Source organism: Triticum aestivum, chromosome 7D (assembly GCF_018294505.1).
Source record: "Triticum aestivum cultivar Chinese Spring chromosome 7D, IWGSC CS RefSeq v2.1, whole genome shotgun sequence".
NCBI lineage: Eukaryota > Viridiplantae > Streptophyta > Magnoliopsida > Poales > Poaceae > Triticum > Triticum aestivum.
The window spans coordinates 8,572,105-8,599,166 of NC_057814.1; the positions used below are offsets into that span (position 1 = coordinate 8,572,105).

At 43.1% G+C, this 27,062-nt stretch overlaps 1 protein-coding gene across 1 annotated transcript; it reads left to right on the forward strand.

The window, feature by feature from the left end:
• The first annotated feature begins 11,371 nt into the window (after window positions 1-11,371).
• LOC123170584 (putative disease resistance protein RGA1) lies at window positions 11,372-16,551 on the forward strand. The gene is made up of 9 exons (XM_044588434.1): window positions 11,372-12,299; window positions 12,348-12,567; window positions 12,676-12,849; window positions 12,913-13,078; window positions 13,193-13,965; window positions 14,092-14,577; window positions 14,732-14,837; window positions 16,172-16,316; window positions 16,498-16,551. The coding sequence occupies exons 1-9, from the start codon at window positions 11,391-11,393 to the stop codon at window positions 16,549-16,551; spliced, it is 3,033 nt and encodes a 1,010-aa protein (XP_044444369.1). The 5' UTR covers window positions 11,372-11,390.
• Window positions 16,552-27,062: the final 10,511 nt, after the last annotated feature.

Here is a 27,062-nt window from a genome sequence, read left to right on the forward strand (position 1 = left end):
AAATCTCTGATTAGATATGTATTGGCAACATGATTTTGTTGTGTGTCGAGTATTGATCTGCGCCTCAGCGAGAACAATAAATTTTGTTGCGTGTACCTTTTATTTGTTCAGAAACTTTTTTTTCCAAAATAGTTCAGACTTCAGGCCATTGTTTCACTAAAAAAAATGATGTGTTAAAACCGTTCTCATCCATATGTTTGCAACCAATGCGATTATGATGGTTGTGTCATCTGTTTTTCCTCATGGAGGTATGTCCAGCTTCTCAATTATTTATTATTCAACAATCATAACAGCAGAAATTAATCCTGTTGGTACGAAGAAAGCTGGTGCAAAAATCCTTTCCATGCATCGTGTATAATCTAACTTTTCTCAAATTCAAAAATATGATTATCTCATAACTCTGGGTTCACTGAACTAATTTACCATAGTATGATTTTTTGTTGTATAATCTACAATTGTATTGATGTATAGCAAAAAAAAAAGGGATTACCAAGTCCGTGTGCCGCGTCTCCCGTCTAGTACGCCATAGAATAAGTGACAGATCGAAAACAATTTCGTGCATATTCCTGCTGAACCGTTAGTGACACAAGTGAGGAAAGTCTTCACAGTAACTATTGCTTATTGTGCTATCTAGAAGTTGGAAAATGATCCATTCTACCCAGCGGTTCAACATTATTTGGTTGACATTTGTGATGATGGTACAGACAACTTTTTCTATGTGCAAGTTGCAGGAAAAACACGGAGCTTAGCTTGACTATCGACATCTGAATATTTATCGAGTGAAAAGGAAGTGTTGTCGGCTTATACAATATTTGCACACGAATATACCAAACCTCACACGCTTTCCATCTTTTTTTCCTTCCACTGCCCTTTTCTATACAGCTGTTGAATTCCTTGATCTTATCTCCAGCAACCTCACAATCTCATAGCATACGAGACCAACACAGAGGCGGTGACGCAACTAGCAGTAGTACTGTTGCTCTTTCACCCATTTGCACAAGATCAAATTTGAGTGTTGTTGAGGTGAATTCTCTGCTCAATCCTTGATTTCGTTTTGCTCCTCTTCGGTTGTTCTGTTTTTTAGTTGTCTAGTAGGGCAAAGGCCCACTGGAATTTTTATCTATATGTATCAAAAAGTATGTATAAGAGGGCTGAAAAAGAGCTATACAGGCTAAGCTAGTGTGGAACTAAGAAATAAAGTAAAATAAAAGGAGGATTATATGGTTGTCCGTCTTCTGTCAGTGCTTAACCTCTTTTTTTCTCTTTCATATATGCAGCAGTTTCTTGTTCCTCCGGCCTGCAAGAACATGGCAGAATCGCTGCTTCTCCCTCTAGTGCGTCGTGTGGCCGGCAAGGCTGCAGACGCACTCATCAAGACAGTGACCCGTATGTGTGGTCTCGACGAAGACCGCCGAACGTTGGAGCGCCAGCTGCCAAGCTGGCCGACGGCGAGGAGAGGAGCATGACAAATGGCTATGTCAAGAGCTGGATGAAGGAGCTCAAATCCATCGCCTACAAGGCCGATGACGTGCTCGACGACTTCCAGTACGAGGCGCTGCGCCGCCATTCTAAGAACGGCAGGTCCACTTCCCAGAAGGTACATGGCTATATCACGCGCCGCAGCCCGCTGCTCTTCCGTTTTGAAATGAGCAGGAAACTCAAGACCATCCTCGAGAAGACTAATAAGTTGCTTGAGGAGATGAACAAGTTTGGTCTGGAGAATTCTGTCCATCGGGAGGAGCCACAACATCCTTGGCGGCAGACACACTCAAAACTGGACGACTCTACCAAAATCTTTGGAAGAGAATATGATAAGGAGGTGGTGGTGAAGTTGTTGTTGGACCAGCAAGATCAGCATAAGGTGCAGGTGTTGCCCATCATTGGGATGGGAGGTCTTGGCAAGATGACTCTTGCTAAGATGGTGTATAATGACCAAGAGGTTCAGCAACATTTCCAGTTGAAGATGTGGCATTGTGTGTCAGACAACTTTGATCCAATTGCTCTTTTGAAATCCATCATTCAGTTGGCTGAAAATAAAAGATCTGACATGCCTGACACCATTGAGATGTTGCGAAAGCAACTTGAGGGACTCATTGGCCAAAAAAGGTTTATTCTATTTCTTGATGATGTGTGGAATGAGAACAAAAGGATATGGGAGGATGAACTGAAGCCTCTTTTGTGTTCTGTTGGTGGACCAGGAAGCATAATAGTCGTCACAACTCGAAGCCAGAAAGTGGCCTCTATAATGCAGACCCTTCGACCCCATCAGCTAGAATGTCTAAATGAGCAAGATTCATGGGAATTGTTTGCACATAAAGCATTTAGCAATGGTGTAGAGGAGCAAGCAGAGTTAGCCAGCATCGGAAGGCGTATTGTCAATAAATGCGGGGGGTTGCTCTTGCTCTCAAGACAATGGGTGGATTGCTGAGTTCAAAGGAAAAAGTACAGGAATGGAAGGCCATCGAAGAAAGTAACATTGGGGATAGTGATGGAGGCAAATACGAGATCATGCCCATACTAAAGTTAAGCTACAAATACCTATCATCTGAAATGAAGCAATGCTTTGCATTCTGTGCAGTTTTCCCCAACTATGGATGGCAAATGGCTTTATTCAAGAAGAGGGAGCAATGGATTTAATATAGAAAGGAGAATTCATTTTTGATGAGTTGGTTCGGAGGTCCTTCCTCCAAGATAAGAAAGTGGTAGTTAAATATGTTGTCTATGATGGTAACACACCATATAAGACAATAGTATGTAAAATGCATGACTTAATGCATGATCTTGCAAAAAACGTCACAAATGAATGTGCAAGTATAGGAGAACTGACTCGGCAGAAAGCATTGTTAAAAGATGTTTGTCACATGCAAATGTCAAAGGCTGAACTGAAACAAATCAGTGGGTTATGCAAACACAAAAAATACCTCCGCACTTTGTTATCTCCTTCAGAATTACACGGGCATTATTATTTTTTAAACAGGTCACATAAGGATTTTAAAGAGTTTCTACAGATATCAGCATCACTAAGAGCATTGCATTGCCCCCCTTCTTCAATTGACATTTGCACAGCCATAAATGCGAAACATTTACGATATCTTGACCTCTCTCAGTCTAACATCGTTAGGTTGCCAGATTCAATATGCATGTTGTATAACTTGCAAACACTGATTCTCAATGGTTGCGAGGAGTTGCAACAGTTATCAAAAGACATGAAAAGACTGAGAAAGCTCATCAATCTTTATCTTTTTGGTTGTTTGAGTCTCAAAAGTATGTCTCCAAACTTTGGTCTACTGAACAACCTTCACATATTAACAAAATTTGTTGTGGATACTGGAGATGGACTTGGAATAGAGCAGCTCAAAGACTTGCAACACCTTAGAAATAGGTTGGAACTGTTGAATTTGAACAAGATAAAGAGTGGGGAAAATGCAAAAGAAGCCAATCTCAATCAGAAGCAAAATCTAAATGAGTTGTTGTTATGTTGGGACCAAGGAATAGATCATGATAAGCCTAAAAATATGGACTGCAATGCAGAAGAAGTGCTTGAGGGTTTAGAACCTCATAGTAATATCCAAAATTTGGAGATATGTGGGTATGGTGGCCTAGAAATATCACAATGGATGAGAAAACCTCAAATGTTTAACTGCTTGAGAGTACTTGAAATGTCTGACTGCCCAAGATGCAAGAGTATACCTGTAGTATGGTTCTCGGTCTCTCTAGAAATTTTGTCCTTGGAGAAGATGGATAACATGACCACATTATGTAATAACCTTGATGTGGAAGGTGGATGCATTACCCCTCTGCAAATTTTCCCTGGCTTGAAGAGGACGGAGTTGATTAAGTTACCAAGCCTGGAGATGTGTGCGGAAAATATTGTGGGAGAGCCTTGTGATAGCTTTGTAAAGTTCCCGATGCTTGAAGTGCTAAGGATCGAAAATTGCCCCAAGCTTGCAAGTATTCCATTGATCCCCATTGTCTCGGTGTGAGTTTCTGCAGTGGCCTGGAAGCGCTGCTTGATGGGATGTGTGGCCTCACTTCTCTTAGGGAATTGAGGATTTATGATTGTCCAGCTATGGAGGAATTCCCGCATGGTCTCCTGGAGCGGTTGCCAGCCGTCGAACGCTTAGGCATAGTTGGCTGCCCAGAGTTGGTAAGAAGATGCAGAGAAGGGGGGGGGGGGTATTTCCACTTGGTCTCCTCTCTCCCACATAAGAGGATTGGTTTTTGATGAGGCGTCATGAAAATCCAAGCTGTGAAATAAATTGGTAAATAAAAATCAATCTCCCTTGTGTCAAAATAAATTATGTGACACCATGCAATGCTAACGCGATGGATCAATGTACCTGCAGGTCGGGATCTCTGAAAGCCTCCACAGCAAGAAATCAATGGTTGAACTGTAAGAGAAAGGAAGCCTTGCCTCGTCTCTCTCGTCCGCTCCCATCTTGCCGCAGGGCGCGGGGGGAAGCAAGCAATGATCGAACTGCAAGAGAGGCCTCTGTGCGCAGCAGTGGCTGAATGGACCAACCAGCAGAGGGTGGGTTCGAAGTCCTCTGGGATTACCAGACTGGGTCATTTGTTTGCTGCGTTCGTTGCTTTAATCTGCTCTATAGCATAAGCATGTATGACTCTAGTAGATTTCTCATGTAAGTTTGTTATGCGGCTTAGCTTGATAGCTATTCCTGAAAAATAAAAGGAAACAATGTGCCAGTTATTCCATGGGATTGTTTGAACTGTAAATGAATCGTTCCATCAGCAATGATCAAAGAACATATAGCTGGGAGTTTTAGCTTCTGCATTTCATTTATTATGGTATATAGCTAGCGGCACCACTTGCAAATTGTGATTCTTCGAAGAAGAGAATCATTGTGGAAAAAGAGTTTATGTTCAGTCTTTTTGATCAAGCAGCATGTTATTCTTATTCGTCAGTAAATTGCCCATGAGAAGAATTGTCACCGGAGCACCTCTTCAAAACTTTCTTGGCATAATATAGTTAATGCATTCCACACAGAAAATTCTTCCGGGTTATGAGATTTTGGTTGTTAAACCCCCTCAAAAAGAGTTTGGAATGGTAATTGTGCAGGCTTTTTTTGTGGACTGACTACTAGGGAATTTTTGGCTTTTTACTTTTCCTCTTGCATAGCATAAACCACCACCCTCATAATCAACTTGATTACTTATCCAGCAACCTGCTTAGGCGGGACAAGCACAAGTCACCAATTCTTCTTCAACCGAAAATTTGGAAGGGACGCTCAATTTATCCCGGCCCCGACAGTGCTCAAATCAACTGAGCACACAGATAGATGCCGAAATTGCTACAGTGACACCACTGCTTAATCGGAAACCACGAATCTTTTATTGGTTCGGCCATATTTAAATTTGTGTTTGCTTCTTTTCTAATGGCCAGATAGGATAAATGCTTATTCAGACTAGATAGATAGTGAGTTGCGCCTAAGTGCCCTGGTAAATCAATCAATCAATCTCCCTTGTAACAAAAATGTTGCCACATCAAACTCGGCGGATGAAGGAAGTTGATAACATGGATTGCTAACGCGACGTACCTGCAGGTCGGAATATCTGAAATCCTCCACATCACGAAGGAAGCAGTGTTCGAAGCTCCCGTCTTGCCGCTGTGCGCGCCGCGACCTGGAGGGGCCAACCGCTATCCTCCTCGCCAGAGTGCACGCCGGGAGGGTGGGGTGGGGCTGGGCTGCAGCGGTTCCACGGTGGACCGCGAAGTGGGGCGTGGAGGAGAGGGAGCGAGATGCGGCGTCAGTACAGAGACGAGGAAGGTGTGGGCCTTGACTCACGTATGCGCCATTATTTCGGCCTGCCTGTCCTCCTCAATGTCACATGGCCACAAGGCACACACAAACCCCGCGTGTTAGCCGAACGAACAAATGACAGAGAAGCAATTTTTAGTCCCACATGGCTTAGCTTAACATAAGCATACCAATTCATAAGAGCGCCAGGTTGTTTAGGGGTGTGCCTAAAAGAGAGCACATCCACCCCAACCTGTGCGGTCTGCACATCCAGCAACCCCAACGGAATATTGAAATTGAATCCCTGCAGCGTATGACACATACGCCTGGTAAATATTTTATTTTTCGCCAATTTGTTATTTTAAACAATCTCACACATTTTTTTTATGGCTACATGTACGCCCAATTTGTTATTTTAAACAATCTCATACATTTTTTTATATGGCTACATGTACGCCTGGTAAATCACTCCTTTTATGTTAGTATATATGGCTGTTAAATAATTACTTTTATGTCGTACACCTGGTAAATAATTATTTTTATTTCATTTCTCGTAAACGAGTACTATTTTAAATAGGCAAACGCTTACCATCACCCGGCGGATCGCAGTGGACACGTCCGCCTCCTTCCCTTAAACGTATCCTCATGGACAATTTTGCAACGAAATCTCCGTTGCAAAAAAATAATTCAACAAAACGACAGTTGCAAAAAAATTCTGCAACAAGACCTGTGCTGCAGAAATTGAGCTTGGGAATCAGCCCGGCCACTGACGCGGCGGATGAGTCCGCTGGCGCCAGCACTTGAAGGAGGAGTAGAAGAAGTGAAGTACAAGCTGCCATTGTTACATATTTTGAATTTTTGCTGGATCTCAGACTCAAAGAGTTGACCCAGCCACAACGGCCACGCCGATAGCAGCCACATGTCCGGGTGTTGCCTTTCAGCGTTCGAGCGAAACCCTAGGGACCTTGCTGTCATTGACTCTCTTTTGATTTTTATTTTTTGAGATAAACTTACTCTCTTTTGATGCGCTTGTCTTTTGTGATTGTACCCGGGCCTTGACTCACCTATGGGCAATTATTTCGGCCTGCCTATCCTCCAGGTCACGGTAAGGCTTCTGGCTTCTAAAGAGATGACAAAGCCCACACACATACGCCACGCATGAACCGAACGAACAAGCAACAGAGAAGCAATTTTTAGTCCCACATGGCTTAGCTTAACGAAACCATACCAATTCATAAGAGCGCCAGGCTGTTTAGGGGTGTGCCTAAAAGAGAGCACATCCACCCCAACCTGTGCGGTCTGCACATCCAGCAACCCCAACTGGATATTGAAATTGAATCCCTGCAGCGTATGCCACATACGCCTGGTAAATATTTTATTTTTCGCCAATTTGTTATTTTAAACAATCTGACACATTTTTTTATATGGCTACATGTACGCCCAATTTGTTATTTTAAACAATCTCACACATTTTTTTATATGGCTACATGTACGCCTGGTAAATCACTCCTTTTATGTTAGTATATATGGCTGTTAAATAATTACTTTTATGTCGTACACCTGCTAAATAATTATTTTTATTTCATTTCTCGTAAACGAGTACTATTTTAAATAGGCAAACGCTTACCATCACCCGGCGGATCACAGTGGACACGTCCGCCTCCTTCCCTTAAACGTATCCTCATGGACAATTTTGCAACCAAATCTCCGTTGCAAAAAGAAGTTCAACAAAACGACAGTTGCAAAAAAAAGTTCAACAAACCTGTGCGGTCTGGATATTGAAATTGAATTCCTGCAGCGTATGACACGTACGCCTGGTAATATTTTATTTTTTGCCAATTTGTTATTTTAAACAATCTCACACATTTTTTTTTGTATGGCTTACATGTACGCCTGGTAAATCACTCCTTTTATGTTACTAGTATATACCGCTGTTAAATAATTTCTTTTATATCGTACACCTGGTAAATAATTATTTTTATTTCATTTCTCGTAAATGGGTACTATTTTAAATAGGGAAATACTTACCATCACCGCTTGCGACCCAGCTGATCTTTTAGCCCGCGGACGCGTAGCACGCCCCTTTTAACTAACCTCAAACATTTGTTTTGTATCTACCAGGTAAATGACCATGGGCTGCAACGGGGAATATATATTCTAGTGGTTCAACATCAATCATGTTGTATATGTGTGGTTAGGATTCTTGTGTGCATCAAACAACATCGTCGGCTTCTTTTACTTTCAAATCACATAGATTCTTATGTAGTATGGTTCTCGATCTCTCTAGAGATTTTGTCCTTATAGAGGATGGATAATCTGACCACATTGATGGATAAGTACTAACTTGGATACCAATTTGATGACAGTGTCGTGAAAATCTATGCCGCGGAGCGAATTGGTATACACATGAGTTCCTTGGTAAAATATCCAGCTAATTTTGTCACATCAAATTCGGTGGAATTTACAAACTGATAACTTGAATGCTAGCTAGCACAGTGATTCGGCGTATTTGCAGGCTGCAGGTAAACAGGTTGGGATCTCTAAAACTGAAAGCCTCCACGGCATGAAAAGAACAACGACCAAACTGTAAGAGGAAACTCGGCCTCTCTCGTCCGCCCCCATCTCGCCGCAACTTGGGGTGGCAAATGCAGTCCTCCCCGACAGAGCGCGCGCCGGGAGGGCAGGGGGAGTGGTGCGGCTGCGGCTCTTCGACGGTGGACCAAGAAGCACGAGGCGGGCGTGGAGGAGAGAGATGCGGTGATGGATGGGATGGACGGCATGGGCAGAGGCCAATAGACCCTCCAATTTGGGGTTTTTCAGCCTTTTCAACATTTCTTGGACAAAGAGGTGAAAAATTATTAATAACGTGACCAAATGTTTGGAAATCGTAAATTTGTTCGAATATTCATTTTTTAAATGTGAACATTTTCTAAAATTGTGAACAAAATTTGAAAATCTGAACAATTTTTTTGAACTGTGAACAATTTGAAAATAATAATTTAGCATACTCACTGAACATTTTATTAGTATACCGTGAACATTATTGAAATACACACTGAACATTTTGAAAAATATATGATGAACTTTTTTCAAAAGCACTTGAGAAAACTTTCTATACAGAATGAACATTTTTTATATAAGAGTGAGAATTTTTTTAAAATATACGGTGAACACTTTTCTTCAATACAGTGAACAAAAAAGGAATTCTGAATATATTTTGAAACATGAATTTTTTTGAAAACGTCAACAAAACATTAAAAATAAAATTTGGAATTTCAAACATTTTCTGAAAATTCAGTTTCTTCAGTTCCAACCACCTGTGCTGCCGTTCAGCTTCAGCACGATTGGCCAGGGCATGCGCACGTCCCTTCTCCCATTTCGGCTGCATCTGGGTGTTACACTCTCACTATTGTAGTTTCATGTACCAAAAAATTCCGATGGTGTTGGTGAATCTAATCCAGTTGAGATTGTGCATGATACGTTAAATGCAGCGAGCCAGTACTGAATGGCATCAGTGGTACCAGAGTAATGAGTCTTGCACTGCAGCACCCCATATACATAAAGCAAATAAACCTCTGATGAGATATGTGTGTTGGCTACATGATTCTGCCGTGTGTTGACTATTGATCTGCACCTCAGCGAAAACAATAGATGATGTAGTTCAGAAACCCTTTTTTTTCAGAAATAGTTTAGAAACTCCAGACTATTGTTTCACCAAAAAAATGATGTTTTTAAATTGGTCTCGTCTATATGTTTGCAACCTATGCGATTATGATGGTCGTGTCATCTGTTTTTGCTCATGGAGGTATGTCCAGCTTCTTGATTATTTATCATTCAACGATCATAACAGCAGAAATTAATACTGTTGAACCAACAAAGCTGGTGCAAAAATCCTTTCGATGCATCGTGTATAATCTAACTTTTCTCAAATTCAAAATTCTGTTTATAACATAACTCTGGGTTCACTGAACTAATTCACCATAATATGATTTTTTGTATAATCTACAATTGTACTGATATATAGCAGAAACAAAAATGGCTTACCAGGTCCGTGTGCCGCGCCTCCCGTCTAATACGCCATGGAACAAGTGACAAGTCGAAAACAACGCCTTGCCTATTGCTGCAGAACCGTTAGCGACACAAGCGAGCACAAGTCTTCACAGCAGATGCATGCATCTCTTGCTTATTGTCCTACCTGACAAGTTGCAAAAATAATGCATGCCCAAAGTTGGTTATTGTTCAGCATTAGTTGGTTGGAGTCACTTATGATGATGGTACAAAAAAATTGTTTGTATATGCAAGTTGCAGCATCAACTCAAAGCCTAGACTGAATATTGATATTTCAATATTTACCGAGTGAAAAGGAAGTGTTGTCGGCCTGTACAACATCTCCACATGAATATACCAGATCTCACGCGCTTTCCACCTTTTTTTCTTTGACTGCTTTTTTCCCTGAGCAAAATGTTTCCTTCCACAATTATTTGCAGCAACTGAACAATTAGTCATCATCTACACACTGGATGGTCTAAAGAAGGTTAAACGGAAAAAAGTACACTTCAACCCACTAACATGATGGCAAATGTTAAAACTATCTAAAAACAGTTGCGTACAGGTAAAACAGAGTATTTGGAAGTATATATAATTAAGGAAAATCTAGAAATATTCAACAATAGTGATATACAATTATAAATAAGTGAGGTACACATATTTAGGGTCTCCGGTAGTGAATTATGTCTCCTCGTACATACTCTTGTCTAGCGTTAGGGTCTCCGATCTTTCCTGGTGCAGTGGCAATTGTTTATTGTCCTATCGACAAGTAGGAAAATCAAGTGGCAATTGTTTGTTTATGCAAGTTGCAGAACAAACTCAAAGCACTTGAATATCGGTATTCCAGTATTTATTGAGTGAAAGGGAAGTGTTGTCGACCTAAATATAACATCTCCACGCCCTTTCCATCTTTATTCCCTTCCACTGCCTTTTTTTCGGACCAAAATGTTTCCTTCCACAATTATTTGTACCAACTGAAGAATTAGACACCATGTACACTGGGTGGTCTTAAGAGGATTAAATGAACATAGAAAATATAATTCACCACACTAACACAATGGCAATGCTAAAGTTATCTAAGAAAAACAGTTGCGTGTAGGTAAAAGAGTTTTTGAAAGTATACAGCATTTAGAAAATTACAGAAATATTCAATAATAGTGATGTATGGTTGCAAATAAATGAGGGACCACCGGTACATGTATTAGTCAGTCAGTCAATATACAGCTCTTAGATTCCTTGATCTTACCTCCATGTGCTTCCATCCTCTCTCCAGCAACCACACAATTCCATAGAAGCCTTCACGCGTGAAGAGGTCTGCACGCTGCTCTTTCACCAATTTGGACAAGTCAAATTTGAGCGTTCTTGAGGTGAATCCCCTACTCAATAGTCAATTCTTGGGTTTGTTTTGATCTTCTTTGATTCTTTACTCAACCCCACTGGAATTTTTATGTATATGTATCAAAAAGTATGTACAAGATGGCTATACAAGCTAAGCTATTGTGGATTACAAGGTTGTTCATGTTCTGTCAGTGCTTAACCTCTCTTATTACTTCTGCTGGAGTTTCTTATCCTCCGACCTGCAAGATCATGGCAGAGTCATTGCTTCTCCCTCTATTGGGTGGCGTGGCCAGCAAGGCCACATGTGCACTCGTCGAGACGGTGACTCACATGTTTGGCCTCGAGAACGACCGTCAAACGCTCGAGCGCCAACTGCTAGCCATCGAGTGCAAGTTGGCCAACGCCGAGGAGAGGAGTGAGACAAATCGCTATGTCAAGAGCTGGATGAAGGAGCTCAAGTCTGTTGCCTACAAGGCCGACAATGTGCTCGATGACTTCCAGTATGAGGCGCTGCGCCGCCAGTCTAAGAGCAATGAGTCCACTTCCCGCATGGTACTTGGCTACATCACACGCCACAGCCCATTGCTTTTCCGTTTTGAAATGAGCAGGAAACTCAAGAACGTCCTCAAGAAGATCAATAAGTTGGTTGAGGAGATGAACAGGTGTGACCTGGAGAATTCTGTCAATAGGGAGGAGCGGCAAAATCCTTGGCGGCAGACGCACTCAAAACTAGACGAGACTACTAAGATCTTTGGGAGAGATGATGATAAGGAGGTGGTGGTGAAGTTGCTGTTGGATCAGCAGGATCAGCGGAGGGTGCAGGTGCTGCCCATCATTGGGATGGGAGGTCTTGGGAAGACTACTCTTGCTAAGATGGTCTATAATGACCAAGGGGTCCACCAACATTTCAAGTTGAAGATGTGGCACTGCGTGTCTGACAACTTTGATGTCATCGCTCTTTTGAAATCCATCATTGAGTTGGCTGTAAATGGAAGATGTGACATGCCTGACACGATTGAGTTGTTGCGAAAGCAACTTGAGAAGGTCATTGGCCAAAATAGGTTTATGCTCGTGCTTGATGATGTGTGGAATGAAGATGAGAGTAAGTGGGAGGATGTCTTGAAGCCTCTTTTATGTTCTATTGGTGGATCAGGAAGTGTAATACTCGTCACAACTCGAAGCCAGAAAGTGGCCTCTATAATGCAGACCCTTCGACCCCGTAAGATAACATGTTTGAATGAACAAGATTCATGGGAAGTGTTTGCACAGAATGCATATAGCAACGGTGGGCAGGAGGAAATAGAATTGACCAGCATTGGCAGATGTATTGTCAACAAATGCAGGGGGCTGCCTCTTGCTCTCAGGACAATGGGCGGATTGCTAGGTTCATATCAACAAGTACAAGAATGGAAGGCCATCGAAGAAAGTAATATTAGTGAAAATGTTAGAGGGAAATATGAAATCATGTCCATCCTAAAGTTGAGCTACAAACACCTATCATATGAAATGAAGCAATGCTTTGCATTCTTAGCAGTTTTCCCCAAGGACTATGAGATGGACAAGGACAAGTTGATCCAACTATGGATGGCAAATGGTTTTATTCAAGAGAAGGGAACAATGGATTTAACACGGAAAGGAGAAATCATCTTTGATGAGTTGGTTTGGAGGTCCTTCCTCCAAGATAAGCAGGAGTGCAAACACAGGTATGGTTATGTGACTGTTAACTGTAAGATGCATGATTTAATGCATGATCTAGCAAAATATGTCACAGATGAATGTGCAAGTATTGAAGAACTGACTCAGCAGAAAGCATTGTTAAAAGATGTTTCTCACATGCAAGTGACAGAGACTGAATTGCAACTAATTAGTGGGTTATGCAAAGGCAGAACATACCTCCGCACTTTGTTATCTCCTTCAGAATACTACAAGGATTATAAAGTGTTGCTCCAGGTATCAGCATCACTAAGAGCATTGCATTGCCCCCTCCTTCAATTGTCATTCGCAAGGCCATAAATGCAAAAGATTTACGGTATCTTGACCTGTCTAGGTCTTATTTCGTTACCGCCAGATTCAATATGTGTATTGTATAACTTGCAAACCTTAAGGCTCATGGACTACCGGGAGCTGCAACAGCTACCAGAACACATGGCAAGATTGAGAAAGCTCATCTATCTTTATCTTTATGGATGTTATAGTCTCAAAAGTATGTCTCGGAACTTTGGTCTACTAAACAACCTCTACACATTAACAACATTTGTTGTGGATACTGGAGATGGCCTTGGAATAGAGCAACTCAAAGACTTGCAACACCTTAGCAATAGGTTGGAACTGTGGAACTTGAGCAAGATAAAGAGTGGGGAGAATGCAAAAGAAGCCAATCTCAGTCAGAAGCAAAACCTATGTGAGTTGTTGTTCTCTTGGGACCAGGAAATAAATGATGGGCATAAGGATATGGCTTGTAAGGTGGAAGAGGTGCTTCAGGGTTTAGAACCTCACAGTAATATCCAAAAGTTAGAGATAATTGGATATGGTGGCTTAGAAATATCACAGTGGATGAGAAAGCCTCGAATGTTTAACTGCTTGAGAGAACTCGAAATGTCCGACTACCTAGAATGCAAGAGTATACCTGTAGTATGGTTCTCGACCTCTCTAGAGATATTGTCCTTACAGAAGATGGATAACCTGACCACATTATGTAATAACCTTGATGTGGACGCTGGAGCATGCATTACCCCTCTACAAAGTTTCCCAAGGTTGAAGAGGATGTACTTGAATGAGCTACCAAGCCTGGAGATATGGGAAGAAAACAGTGTGGGAGAGCCTTGTGATAGCATGGTAACATTCCCGATGTTTGAAGTGCTAATGATCCAAAAATGCCCCAAGCTTGCAAGTATTCCGGTGACCCCCAATGTCGACGAGTTGACAATAATTGGAGTACACAGTACTGTAGTCAGTTTAGTTTTTATGAGTATCTGTTTGGGCACTTGGCCATTTCTCGTCAGGTTAACTCTTTGGTCTTTGGAAGACATAGCCATGTTTCCTCTAGATGCCCAGCATCGCCAAAGTGAAAGTCCTCTTGAAAAACTCAAGTATTTGGGTCTGCGTGACCCCTACAGCTTGGACAGAAGCTCCCGATTGTCCATACTGCACCTTATGCCTTGGAAACGCTTTTCGTTCGTCGAAGAGCTGACAATTGGTGAATGGAACACTCTTGTCCGCTGGCCAACAGAGGAGCTCCGGTGCTTGGATCGCCTCCGCGTTCTGTCGATTGATAATTGTTACAACCTGGAGGGGAACACTTCACTATCTGAGGAGGAGACCCTTCCGCTGTCCCTGGAGGAACTGACGATTTTATACTGCGAAAGCATGGTTGCACTGCCTCCGAACCTTGGAAATCTTGCCAAGCTGAGGAGGCTCGTTTTTACATACTGCACTAGCCTGAAAGCGCTGCCTGATGGGTTGTGTGGCCTCACTTCTCTTAGGGAATTACAGATTGATTGTCCAGCTCTGGAGGAATTTCCGCATGGTCTCCTGGAGCGGTTGCCAGCCCTTTAAATCTTAAGCATATATGGACACCCAGAGTTGGTAAGACGATGCAGAGAAGGTGGGGAGTATTTCCACTTGCTCTCGTCTATCCCACATAGATATGGTGAACTTGATTTTTGATGACAGTGTCATGGACATTCAAGCTGTGAAGTAAATCGGTATACACATGACATGATTGCCCTGGTAAATAATCAACCTCCCTTGTGTCTAAATAAATTTGTCTCACATCAAATTCGGTAATAACATGCGATGAATCGATGTACCTGGAGCTTGGAATCTAGGAAAGCCTCCACGCATTGAAGGGGGAAATGGCCGATCCACCCCCTTCTTGCTGCTGCGTGTGCTGGGGGCGGCGCTTTGACCGTGGGCGCATGGAGTGGCAGTAGAGGCCCAACCAGCAGTTCGAAGCCCTCTGGGATTAGCAGGCCTAATTGTCATTACTTTGTTGCGGAGGCCAGAAGTAGTATTTAATACATTTAATCTGTACTTCTATATTTCTAACAATGCAAGTCAATGCCAAGTTAATTGCACGGCTTCGCTTGATAGCTGTCCCTGGAAAGTAGTAGCTCTTGCCGTGTTCTATAACCACATAGCCAATCAATTGTGCGGCTTGGCTTCTTTTCCTACGAGAAAACACGAGTCATTGCAAAGATTTTTTTTTTCTTTCTCCACGGAGATTCTTATGAACCGCTTCCGATTCCAATCTATGTGTACATCATTGCATTTTCTGCATTTTTTCTGAGTAGACAATCGGTTTGTCTTTTATCCAGGCAGAGAAACTTAACATAGCAAAGAATTTCTCTTCAGCACAAAACAGCAATGCCGTACTGATGATGAGATTGTTTTAATTCATACAATCCCCATATAGCAATTAATGGCAGCAATAATCTGAGCTTGTGTCTGCCCCACCTTTGGCAGCCTGACATGAAGTATCCTACTACTACTGCTACAGACTGAAACAGATTTATTCATCTGTTGTCCACAACTAATCTTCACCAAATTCTTCCGTGGAATCAATGATAGGGGTCCAGTGTACACTGGTACGAATCAAGCAGGCACATACGCTGATCGATTACTGGATTATCATTTATCAGAGTGTGGCGATGTATGCGTGAGCGAGCATCTTGCCTAGCCGGACCTGGGCCTGGGTGCTGAGGTCTGCATCTGCCCTCTGCGCTGAGGGAGACGAGATGAAGGAGCAGACATGCACGACATTGGCCGAGGGTTCAAGGCCTGACTATAACTGAGGTGCTTAATTATGCCCCATCCGACCCTGTTCCTTGTTCAAATATAACTGGTTGAAGTATCTTTATCTTCTGTCTCATGGATCCCAAAACTCTTTCGCATTCCTAGGATCCGATCATAATATCCCCCGAAGTAAATATCGTTGCTTCATCTCTACTACTTCCTGTAGCTGCTCAGTGTTAAGTTTTTAATTGTGAGTATGCAGGCAGCTCTGAACATTTGGTACTAACTGTTAGCAGGTGCCCATCTGGAGATGCCACGCACATCCAACTGTGGTTCGCTGCAGATTACCGACGCCATATTGCCAACGATTTCAGGTCTGCAAAAGCTGAAATTCGGATAGGCCTTCAAGGGAGCATGGCCGAGGCAGAGAGGCACACGCGCGTACGCGTGGATTCTGATGACACCGGCTCATATCGCAGATCCGTAGAGGCCATGAATGGCCCAGTGTGTTTCAGGTAAAACAGAAATTCTGACCACAACTTTGTACTACTTTCCTCTTGCATAGCATATACCACCCTCATAATCAACTGTTGATTACTGGTCTGGTAAAGTTCGTATGCAGGACATCCATGAATCACTAATCCTCTTCTACAAATATGTATATTTCTTCCAATAGCTGAAAGCAATTGTTCCATTTGGAAGGTACGTTCGATGTCTCGACTCTCTGCTCAATTTAGCCCCAACAGTGCTTAAATCTCCTTCATCTCTGCTCAATTTATCCCCAAGAGTGCTCAAATCAACTGAGCACATCGTGCTCTGTTCTCCTGCATATAAATAAATAAGGGATAAGTATATTTTTGTCCCTTAATTCTTTTAAAAGTGTAGAAACAGTCACTTAATTTCAAAACCAGCAAAACCTAGTCCCTCAACTTTTCAAACCGGATAACTTTAGTCCCTCGTACCACTTTTGGTGGATTTTGTATGACATGGACATGGTTTTGACCGAATCTTGACAATCAGCGTACAGGTGATTGGATCATTCAGATTTTTTGGTACAGCTAACCAACCCAGCAAACTCCACTGAGTCTAAACTAAAGCTAGAGACTTACATCTTGACCCGATGAGATGACCTGCGACAGCGCCGGCGTCGGGAAGCTCTGCACGAGGCGGGACTGCAGCCACCTCACCTCACCATGTGTACCTGTGGCTCGCGGGGTCCTTCTCTACTCGGACGTGGAGGCCGAACGGCAGCGCTGCCACAAGCTGAATTGCCGGTTCTGCGACCTTCGCGTCGCCATGCCGACCGTGTCCGGGGAGCACCACCTACGTGTACTGCATGGTCAAATACGGGCAGAAGTGGGTGCGCACGTGCACCGTCGTCGACTCGTGTAGCCCACGGCGGAACAAGCAGTCCAAGTGGGAGCTCTACAGCCCTGCACGGTGATCACGCTGGCCATGTTCTACAACTGCCACAAGGGGTGCACTAACACGCTCCCACTCGTCGTGCTGCACCCGTCCGGCCTGCGCATGAACGGCGTGTTCTGCTTCGTCGTGCGCCTCGCCTCCGTCTCTCGCCAGCGTCTTTTTTTTACCGTCCTCCGTCCTCCGCAAGGTGCACTACGTCCAGTCGTTCGCCATCCGGCAGCCGCCTACACGTGCTCTCCATCATACCCACACTCCTCCGCACCAGCAACCTGCGGGACTCTCGCTTCGGCGATAATTACCGCGCGACCATCGAGCATCAGCTACGAGGACGAAGCAGGCGAACACAAGCGCCCCCGCAACGTCGGCAGCCATCGTCGATGTGTCGACATGCCAAGCCCCGGGCGACCATCGTCGACGACCAGCCATGGCGTGCAGGTCCGGCCTCCAGCAACGTGCTCTTAGCTCCCAACTCGCTCCCCTCTTGGAAGAAAAGGTTTAAGACGGATTTTGCTCTTCTAGCTCATAGAATCAAACCCTCCTTAGTGGGGTTCGTTGAGAGTTTTGTAAACTCCATCGTATAAGAGTAACTTTGTTCTAGTTGTAACGTATTGCTTCTCCTTATCACCCCCTCACCATGTGATTGGATGATAAGGATGTGGGGTCAGAGGATATCCCCTTGGATGTGCCTGTGTACCCCTACTAATGTATTTGGTGTGTAAATGAATGAAAAAAAGTCAGTAGGAGCCTCTCCTATTGTCTTTGATTGATAAAAAAAATGTGCTCTTAGCTGGTGTTGCCTAGCCAGACAACGAAGTGGTGCCGGTGACGGAAGTGCAGGCTCGCACGCGAGTCGGTCGATCAAATGCCTACTAGAGAGATGAGACGAAGAAGAGATAGGATGAATAGGAGAGATGAATTTTGCCACCTCAGCGAAGACTGGTCAAAACCACGCTGAGTCAGCACTGATACCGGGTCAGTTGAGACGAGCGACTAAAGTTATCCGGTTTGAAGAGTTGAGGGACTGAGGTTTGCCGGTTTTGAAATTGAGGGACCAAATCTAGACTTTCAAAAGAATTGAGAGACGAAAAATATACTTTTCTCAATAAATAAATACCGAAATTGCTTAAATGGCAATACTACTTAATCTGGAGCCATGGAAAAAACGTTTCATATCTAGACGAATTTAAGACAAGAATTTTGGGAGGGAGGGAGTATTTGCTTTCTCTCTAATGATTGGAGAAATGAAATTGTTTATTCAGACTACTACTCCCTCCGTCCCAAAATTATTGTCTTAAATTTGTCTACAATAATTTTAGGACGGAGGGAGTATTATTTTTTGTTTGCAGTGGTCTTCAGACTAGATAGTGAATCCGTGTCTGTGAGGATAACGCAGAGAGCTCCGCCAGCCATCATCGATTCGTAAACGGACACTGTGAGTAAGCAGCTAGCTAGTACTCGATTGTCTCATAAAAATTGATGCATTACTAAACAAATCGCCCTGTTTCCAGTGTACCTGCAGGTTGGAATTTCTGAAAGGGAAGCAATGATCGATCCGGCCCCATCTTGCCGTTGTGAGTGGGCGCCGCGAACCGGGGCAGTCCTCCTCGCGGAGCGCACGGGGAGGGGCGGCGGCGCTTCGACGGTGGACCACACGAAGTGGGGCGTGGAGGAGATGTGGATGGATGGAGTATGGACTCATGTACGGCGGGGCCCTGTGGGCAGCAAAGGCCCAATAGACCAGTACAGTGTTAGGCTCACGAGGCTGGGCTGGGCTTGATCGTTATTTGTTGTATTTTTTTTCTTCAAAATATGGGATATTCAAAATGAAGACTAAGCGCACGTGCTGTCACGCCCCAAAACAAGACTCGGACGTAACAGCCGCCACGCGTTTATAAACAAAAGCTTATAAACGTGTGAGGCCTAAACTAAAACATTTCACAATAATACACATATGTAGCATGTATTCTTTATTCTGGAGATACAAAGCTCTTGCTGAAAATAAACTCCTAAAGTACTTTAATTTATTCCCTCCCAACGCGTTCTACGCCTACTGCTCAAAGCCATGCTCAGGATCATTACCGCTTTGGGCTGCAAAAATAGAAATTAAGCAAGGGTGAGTATGATGATTCATACCCAACAAGTAGCATTTATTCAAGAGCATAAAAGGAGAAAGTGTTATGAATACCACAACTGTGTAATTCAATTTCAAGGAAGTGATACGGCAACAATGGAAAGATTTAGCGGTGAAAAGTAAAGTAAAGTAAAGGCTGAATTAAAATATAATATCGAACAGAGTTCAACGGAAATACTGAAAATATTTACGGCGGTGTATAAGGAAAATATTGGTATCACACGTGACCAGCAAGGTTCCCTACCCGGGACTCACAGGGGTGAATATTCACACTTTTACACTCTTAAGAGGGGTACTCCGACATCGACAGCCTCGACCAGAACGACGTGGTTTCCAGAAGAGCAGAGCCCTTTGATCCCCTGAGGCACGACAACTTGACTTACTAGTATGGGTCGTTCCCAAGGATCCATCACCGATACCCTGTTCGGAACAAGTATCGCCTCCAGCGGAGAACTCAAACAGTCCCATACTTGAAACCGTGACCGGTACAATATGTTTGCGGTCGTGACACCAATATAGATAATATGTGGATATGGCAATAAGGAGGTCAGTGGTATGATGAAACTTATGTAGTAATCCTCACGTCTCCGCGTAAGACCACATAATCATGACGATTACTTGCTCACCGGAACATATTTCTTTTCAACAGTACCGTGGCCAACGAATAGAGGACAGTTGCAGAAGAACTCATATATCACGGTACAGTGGCTAGCAAAGAGATACTAGCAGCAGTATATCTCTAGATCAGTGAAACAGAGTGCAAGTCGCAGAACAAAGCACAACAACGGAATAAGAACAAAGGAACGGCTACTTGCCTGACCAGCAGTACCTCTACCACGCGGTCGCTAGGAACAACACCAGCGAGAGCTCCAACTTCTTCTTCCAGCAGACGACTCTGACTAGTGTGTCGATGGCCCTACGCTACAGCACCTGGTCTCCAATATACTGGTAAAAAGTGAGTAGCTCCTTGTGAACGCATTAATCACCGTCGAGCTGCCTCCGTAACTCCTGCTCGCTCCAAAGGATAAGCTAGTGCCCCTTTGCTTCACCTAATGGCTGGTTCGATGCACCTACTAGCTCATGCATGCATATGTTTCTAACCAGAGCGAATGACACGTAACATTCTATCTCTCAAGGAAAAGACACGTAGCCATGCAACAAGCCTTCTCATCACCGCATGCCAAAAATATCTACTGCCCTAGACGGCAGTATAGTGCAGCCCAAGAGCTAGCTGGCCTGTGAGAAGAAAATGCAGCTAACCTTACTGAGCTAGTCGGCAGGCTACGTGCATGCATTACGGTAATTGGGTGACTAAATGGATGCTACATGCATGCAGTGCGTCGAGCACAGACCATGGATGTGGTGCATGCCATGCATTGATGCATGCATGCAAGTGTACGTGGATTGCTCAAGCAAATGTAATACCCCACCATCTTCTAATACAACGAAAATCTCCTAATGATTGGCATGCACCTATTGGTCTTGAGATATTTATCTCCAAAATTATTTATAAATACTAGCATGCCTGAGTTATTAGAAAAATGATAGTTAAGCAAAATTTAATTCTAAATGACAATCAATGCATTTTACTTATCCTTAGGTAACACATGGGTGTTACACGTGCTCTCGTGTGAACCGTAATCTACTAATCTTAGAAAAAAAACTGTATTTTGCAGCATGCATGCGCATTTCTTCAATATATGTGCAAAGTTCAAGTACAATGGAACTCTTTGCTGATCCAATTGTGGCTTTTGTTTTCCTCGTATAAAACTGGCCTTCTCAAAATTGGCCTAAATAAACGGTCAAATACAACTGGCCTTTTATTTTCCTTGATATTAATCAAATTTAAGATGCCCTTTGGGTGTCCTCATTCAAAAAATTATATATGTCCAAAGTTTATTTTACCAGTTGACATTTTTGGTCGGCGGTGAACCTAAAGAGGCCAACCCGGACTCAAGCGTCCAAACGTGGGATGGAAGGTGCCTAGCCCGTTGTTTTGCGTGGATGGCCGCTGAGGCACTAACTGCCATGTCTGCTGTCAAACCCTCAACCCCGCGCCGGCCCAGGACACTCTCCCCGTGCCTCGCGCCAATGATTATTTTTCCTTTATTCGTTTTCTGGCCAATTTTATTACTTCATCCAGTTTTCAATTAACTTACAATCCAAATTTTAAAAAGTCAGTGCTTCAAAATAATTTAAAATTTAAATAACATATCGTGAAATTTAAAAAGAGATTGCGAATTTGGGAAAAATTTTCGAATTTGAAAATGTCAGGAACTTTCATAAAATGATCATGAATTCAAAAACAATCACAATTTCATTTTTCCCCAAATTTAGAAAATGATCGTCAATCCGAAAATGTACCCATATTTCAGACAATGATCCTGAATTTTAAAAAAATGTTCATGATATTAAAAAAAACCTGGATTCATAATATATTCAGGAATTTTCTATATCTCCAAGTAAGTAATTTATCTCAACATTCAAGTTTGGCACCTTATCATGTAACATACATTGAAAAGCCCATCCCAGCATGTATCCATGCATAGGAAAAATCCAGGGCAAGATGTTCAACTAATATTATGCATGATAATTTCCATTATATTATGCTATTTATGTTCACCTAATATTTTAAAATTATCTTGCAAAAATATTTTTTTACAATTATTGGATAATAATCAAACACAACAAATCATATGTATTTTCAGTTTTAGTTATCACCCAATAAATCATATGTATTCTCTGTCTTAGTTATCACATTATTACCTCAAATGTTCATGTTTCTACAACCAAATCTCATAGAAACATTCTGGTCGTCATATCCTAGTGTCAACACATCAGTTGTAACGCTTGGTTCACGTTGTACTAGTGCTCGATCTTGTCTCGGTGGTGCTCACGCCCTTCCGTGGTTGGTCGCGTTCTGCTAGGTATTGTCGTTGGTGTTACACACCAACATGCAACCATGCATGAGAAGCGACTCATTTTATTATGCTACTTATAATTAATGAATGTTTTATGGCTATAAAAATAATCAAAAATACAGTATGTCATTTGTATTTTTACTTGTAGTTTCTTTTTTCGTATTATTAATCTAATATTCATGTCCCATACAACTATATCTCACTGAACTTCTATATCGCTATCAATTCATCCATCAATGCGCGGGCATGACCCTACCCTTGTGCGGGTGCCCCTTCCTTCAGCGATGGCTGCTGATGACCCGTGTAATTTCCATATATATGCAGGATGGACCACTGATACGCACTACATTTACAGCATGCATGCATGCATGCTACTCCCTCCGTTCTTAAATACTTGTCTTTCTAGGCATTTCAACAAATGACTATATACGGAGTAAAATGAGTAAATCTACACTCTAAAATATGTCTACATACATTCGTATGTGATATTCATTTGAAATGCCTAGAAAGACAAGTATTTAGGAACGGAGGGAGTACTTTATGTGGTATGTACGCGTCGATCAGGAGTCTTGTCGTGTGTTGTGAAAGCTATAGCTAATCAATCACAATTCTTTTGTCATATTTCGAAAGTAAGGGCATGAGTTTTAGTGAATGGTTTCATGACAAGATTTTGAAAAGACTTGTGGCTATATGCATGTTTTTTAAAGAAAAAAACAACAACTGCCAAGCATGCTGTATAATTTAACCTTGAGTGAAAATGTAATGGTTTCAACTGCATTTTAGGCGTGTTCGGCTATATTCATTTTAGGAGATATTTTAGGGACGAGACTGAAAATATGTGGTGGTAGTTAGAGCATCTTCAGCGGCTTCCCCAAAAAATCATCCTCTATATGCATGGATCAGTTCGCTGGGTGTGCAAACCGCCCGACGAAGAGCCGCACTTTAATTAACTTACTGATAAAATCAGAACGATCTAAAGGGTTGAAGGTCTTAACAACACACAATACTCAGGCCCCCTCCCCACCACATGTGCACACACACGGTTTTAAAACATTACATACCCACGTATGCCCAGGTATCACTTTTCAGATATAGGTTATTGCTCACCTGAATGGATTTTTTCGCAAAAATATATTTTTAAACCGTTTGATGAATCTCTTTATTTTTCCTCTTGCCATCATTGTTGCATCTTACTTTTTATGTTTGACACCACCCCACTCGATAAAGCCTTGTGTGTAGTGATGTAGACCTCTTCCTCTCTCCCCTCACATCACTACCGGATTATATAGAGTAACTCATCATTGTGGCCTTAGCATACGGTCATTGAATTTAACTTCTTAAATGCCGAGCTAAAATATTCAGAAAAGAGTTGAAACTGGGCCTGGTTTTTGGGCTTAACACGATGCTAGTTTTGATGTTGGGCCTCTGGCAATTGCATGTTGGTTTCCTGCAAGTAGTACGAAAACAGTCTTGGACCAAACTCTGCGGCACCGGTGCCGCCTTTATAGTTCAATCGAACCCTGACTAGTAATCAATCCAACAACCCGGACTAATCGAACCCTGCAAGTAGTACAAGAGTCCATAAGGAGGAGGGGCAATATTCTTGGCGGTTTCCAGTGCACTCACATGGCCGTACTGTCCTTTGGTCAGATGACCACAGATGATGTTCTTGGCAGTTGAATCCAGTTGAATGAACCTCTTAACATCAGCAGCGGTGACACCTTCACCGACCTTGGGGACGCCATTCTTGACGACATACCAGAGGTCGACGTCAATGGCTTCAAGATGCATGCGCATCTTATTCTTCCAGTAGGGGTAATCAGTGTCATCGAAGACAGGGCATGCAGCGGAGACCTTGATTATCCCTGCAGTCGACATAGCTAAAACTCCAGGTGGTTAAACCGAATCACACAGAACAAGGGAGCATCTTGCTCTGATACCAATTGAAAGTGCTTGTTATCGACTAGAGGGGGGTGAATAGGCGATTTTTATGACAGTCTTCAATACACGAGGTATTTGAAGACAAACCATAGAAATGAGCCTATTGATATGGAGCGGAAGGTAGACTACACTAGACAAGCCATTGTCAAGTATGCAATGAAGTGAAAGCACGAAGACTATCAACAGCCAGGTAGTATGGATCAGGATGGAAGACAGTATGAAGCCAAACAGTAAACAATCTTCACTCAGTGAAGTCAACCATATCATACAGGCAAGCAATGACTTCATGAAGACAAACTGTAAAGTAAAGGGAAGTGAAGGATAGAACCAGTTGCTTGGTGAAGACAAGGATTTGGTGGACCAATTCCAGTTGCCCTGACAACTGTACGTTTAGTTAGGGAGGCTGAGATTTAACTCAGAAGACCGCGTCTTCACCTTATTCCCCTTGAGCTAAGGACACCCAGTCCTCGCCCAATCACTCTGGTAATTCTTCAAGGTAGACTTCCAAACCTTCACATACTTCGTTCACCGGCGATCCACAATGGCTCTTGGATGCTCAGAATGCGACGCCTAACCGGCTGGAGGATTCACAGTCCTCAAGTGTAACAAGTCTTCAGGTCACGAGGACAGAAAGACTTCAATGATGCCTAACACTCTTTGGCTATGGGTGTTTTGGGCTGTGTCCTCGCAAGGATCTCTCTCTCAGATGCTTCGGAGGTGGGTTGCTCTCAAACGACAAAAGCCGTGCACTAACCCTGAGCAACCACCAATTTATGGTGTAGGGGGTGGGCTATTTATAGCCAGGAGGCAACCCGACCTGATTTTTCTGAAATGACCCTCTGTCACTAAGGAACAGACACGTGTCCAACGGTCGGATTTCAAACACACGCGGCAACTTGACTTGGGCTACAAGTAAAGCTGACTCATCCAGCTCTGGATAAAATTTGCTCTCATTGTCTTCGCTCGAAGACATAGGATTTGGTTGAGCATCACTTCAGTCACTCTGACTTTGTTCACTTGGACCCCACTTAACAGTACGGTGGTTCCTATGACTCAACAAAGAAGAAAAGGAAACTACGAAACAACTATGTCTTCGCACTCCAAAGTCTTCACAAGAATGTGTTCCCATGTCATAATCTTCATCGTGAATGTCTTCACGAACCACCATTGTCTTCAATGTCTTCACACATTTTTAGGGGTCATCTCTAGTAGGTAAACCGAATCAATAGGGGACTACTACCTGTGTTATCCTGCAATTCTCACAAACACATTAGTCCCTCAACCAAGTTTGTCGTCAATACTCCAAAACCAGGAGTGATTAGCTAGTTCCTGCTCTTAGTACTTGTCCTCTCATGTCCGTGTTCTTCGTCCTGAACTTAATCTCAAAGTGATTTGCTTTTGTGGTCTTATGAACGCTTACAATCTCATGACCATGTTGAACTCGATGATATCTTTGCTTCTCGTACAAGTAAATGTTTCTTCTTTAAGGCTAGAATGAGTTTGAAGATGATTATGTGCTACACTATGACTGTGATGATTAAATAGCTAGTGTTGGTGGTAATGACTATGATGATTATTATTAGCTAGTGTTGGTGATGATTAGATAGTGGTAATGACTATGATGATTAAATAGTGGTAATGACGACTATGATGATTATTAGCCAGTGTTGTTAGTGATGATATGATGGAAGAGTTTTTATATTAATATGATGATGATGATGATGATGATGATGATGATGATGATGAGTTGTTATATCATTTAGTGAAAGAACTGCGGATTAGTTTCAACTGGATGGATCCTAGCTAAGTGATCAAGTAATATGGATTATCAATAATCCATACTACTTGATCACTTAGGATCCATCCACTTAAAACTAATCCGCGGTTCTTTCACCTAGTGATTTAATAACTCATAATAATGTAAAAACAATCTCTAAATTAAATGGAAAACATAAAATTAAAGGAAAAATAAATAATAAAACCAAAACCCCCAAACCTTTTTACTACCGGTTGGTGTTACAAACCGGTACTAACGGTCTCACCGCCCTCGGCGCTGGCTCATGCCACGTGGTGGCCCTTTAGTGGCGGTTCGTGTTGAACCGGTACTAAAGGGGCCGGGGGGCTTTAATCCCCACACTTTAGTGCCGGTTACAGAACCGACACTAAAAGGCCTTACGAACCGGTGATAATGCCCGGTTCTGCACTAGTGTGTCCCCGACTATAGATGCTCTTAGCATCGTGAAATCAGGGGAGAATTAAAGCATCTACAACCAGGCAGCCCCAAACTTCCTCAAACGCCCGGGCGGGCCGCCCAGTCACTGACCGGCCACGGTTTTTCGACCTAGACAACCCCCTCAAATGGGCCTCAAACGTCTGGGCTGAACGACACCCTTCATATCTAGGCCAAATATGCGGTGGATATGGGGGGCCCCGGGTGCACCCGGGTACGCCTGCCACGTCGGACCCGGCCCACACTGGCCCAGCCGACCTCGCATATATTCCTCCCCATCCGCTCGTCGGACCAAACCCTAGCCAGTTCACGCCTCTCCTCTCCACTCCCCTCCGCCATCCGAGCTCACTTCCCGCGGTTTCCGACCATCTCCGGGATGGCAGGCAACGGATCCGACTCCTTTACCTCCAGATCCGTCGACCCGAGCTCATCTCACGCGGTCCCGAGGAGGAGATGGCCTTCCGGCTTGCGCTTTGCCGCTCCCGGGAGGAGGCCCATGCATGGCAGAGCTCAGACTCCTTACGTCGGGAATCCATTGC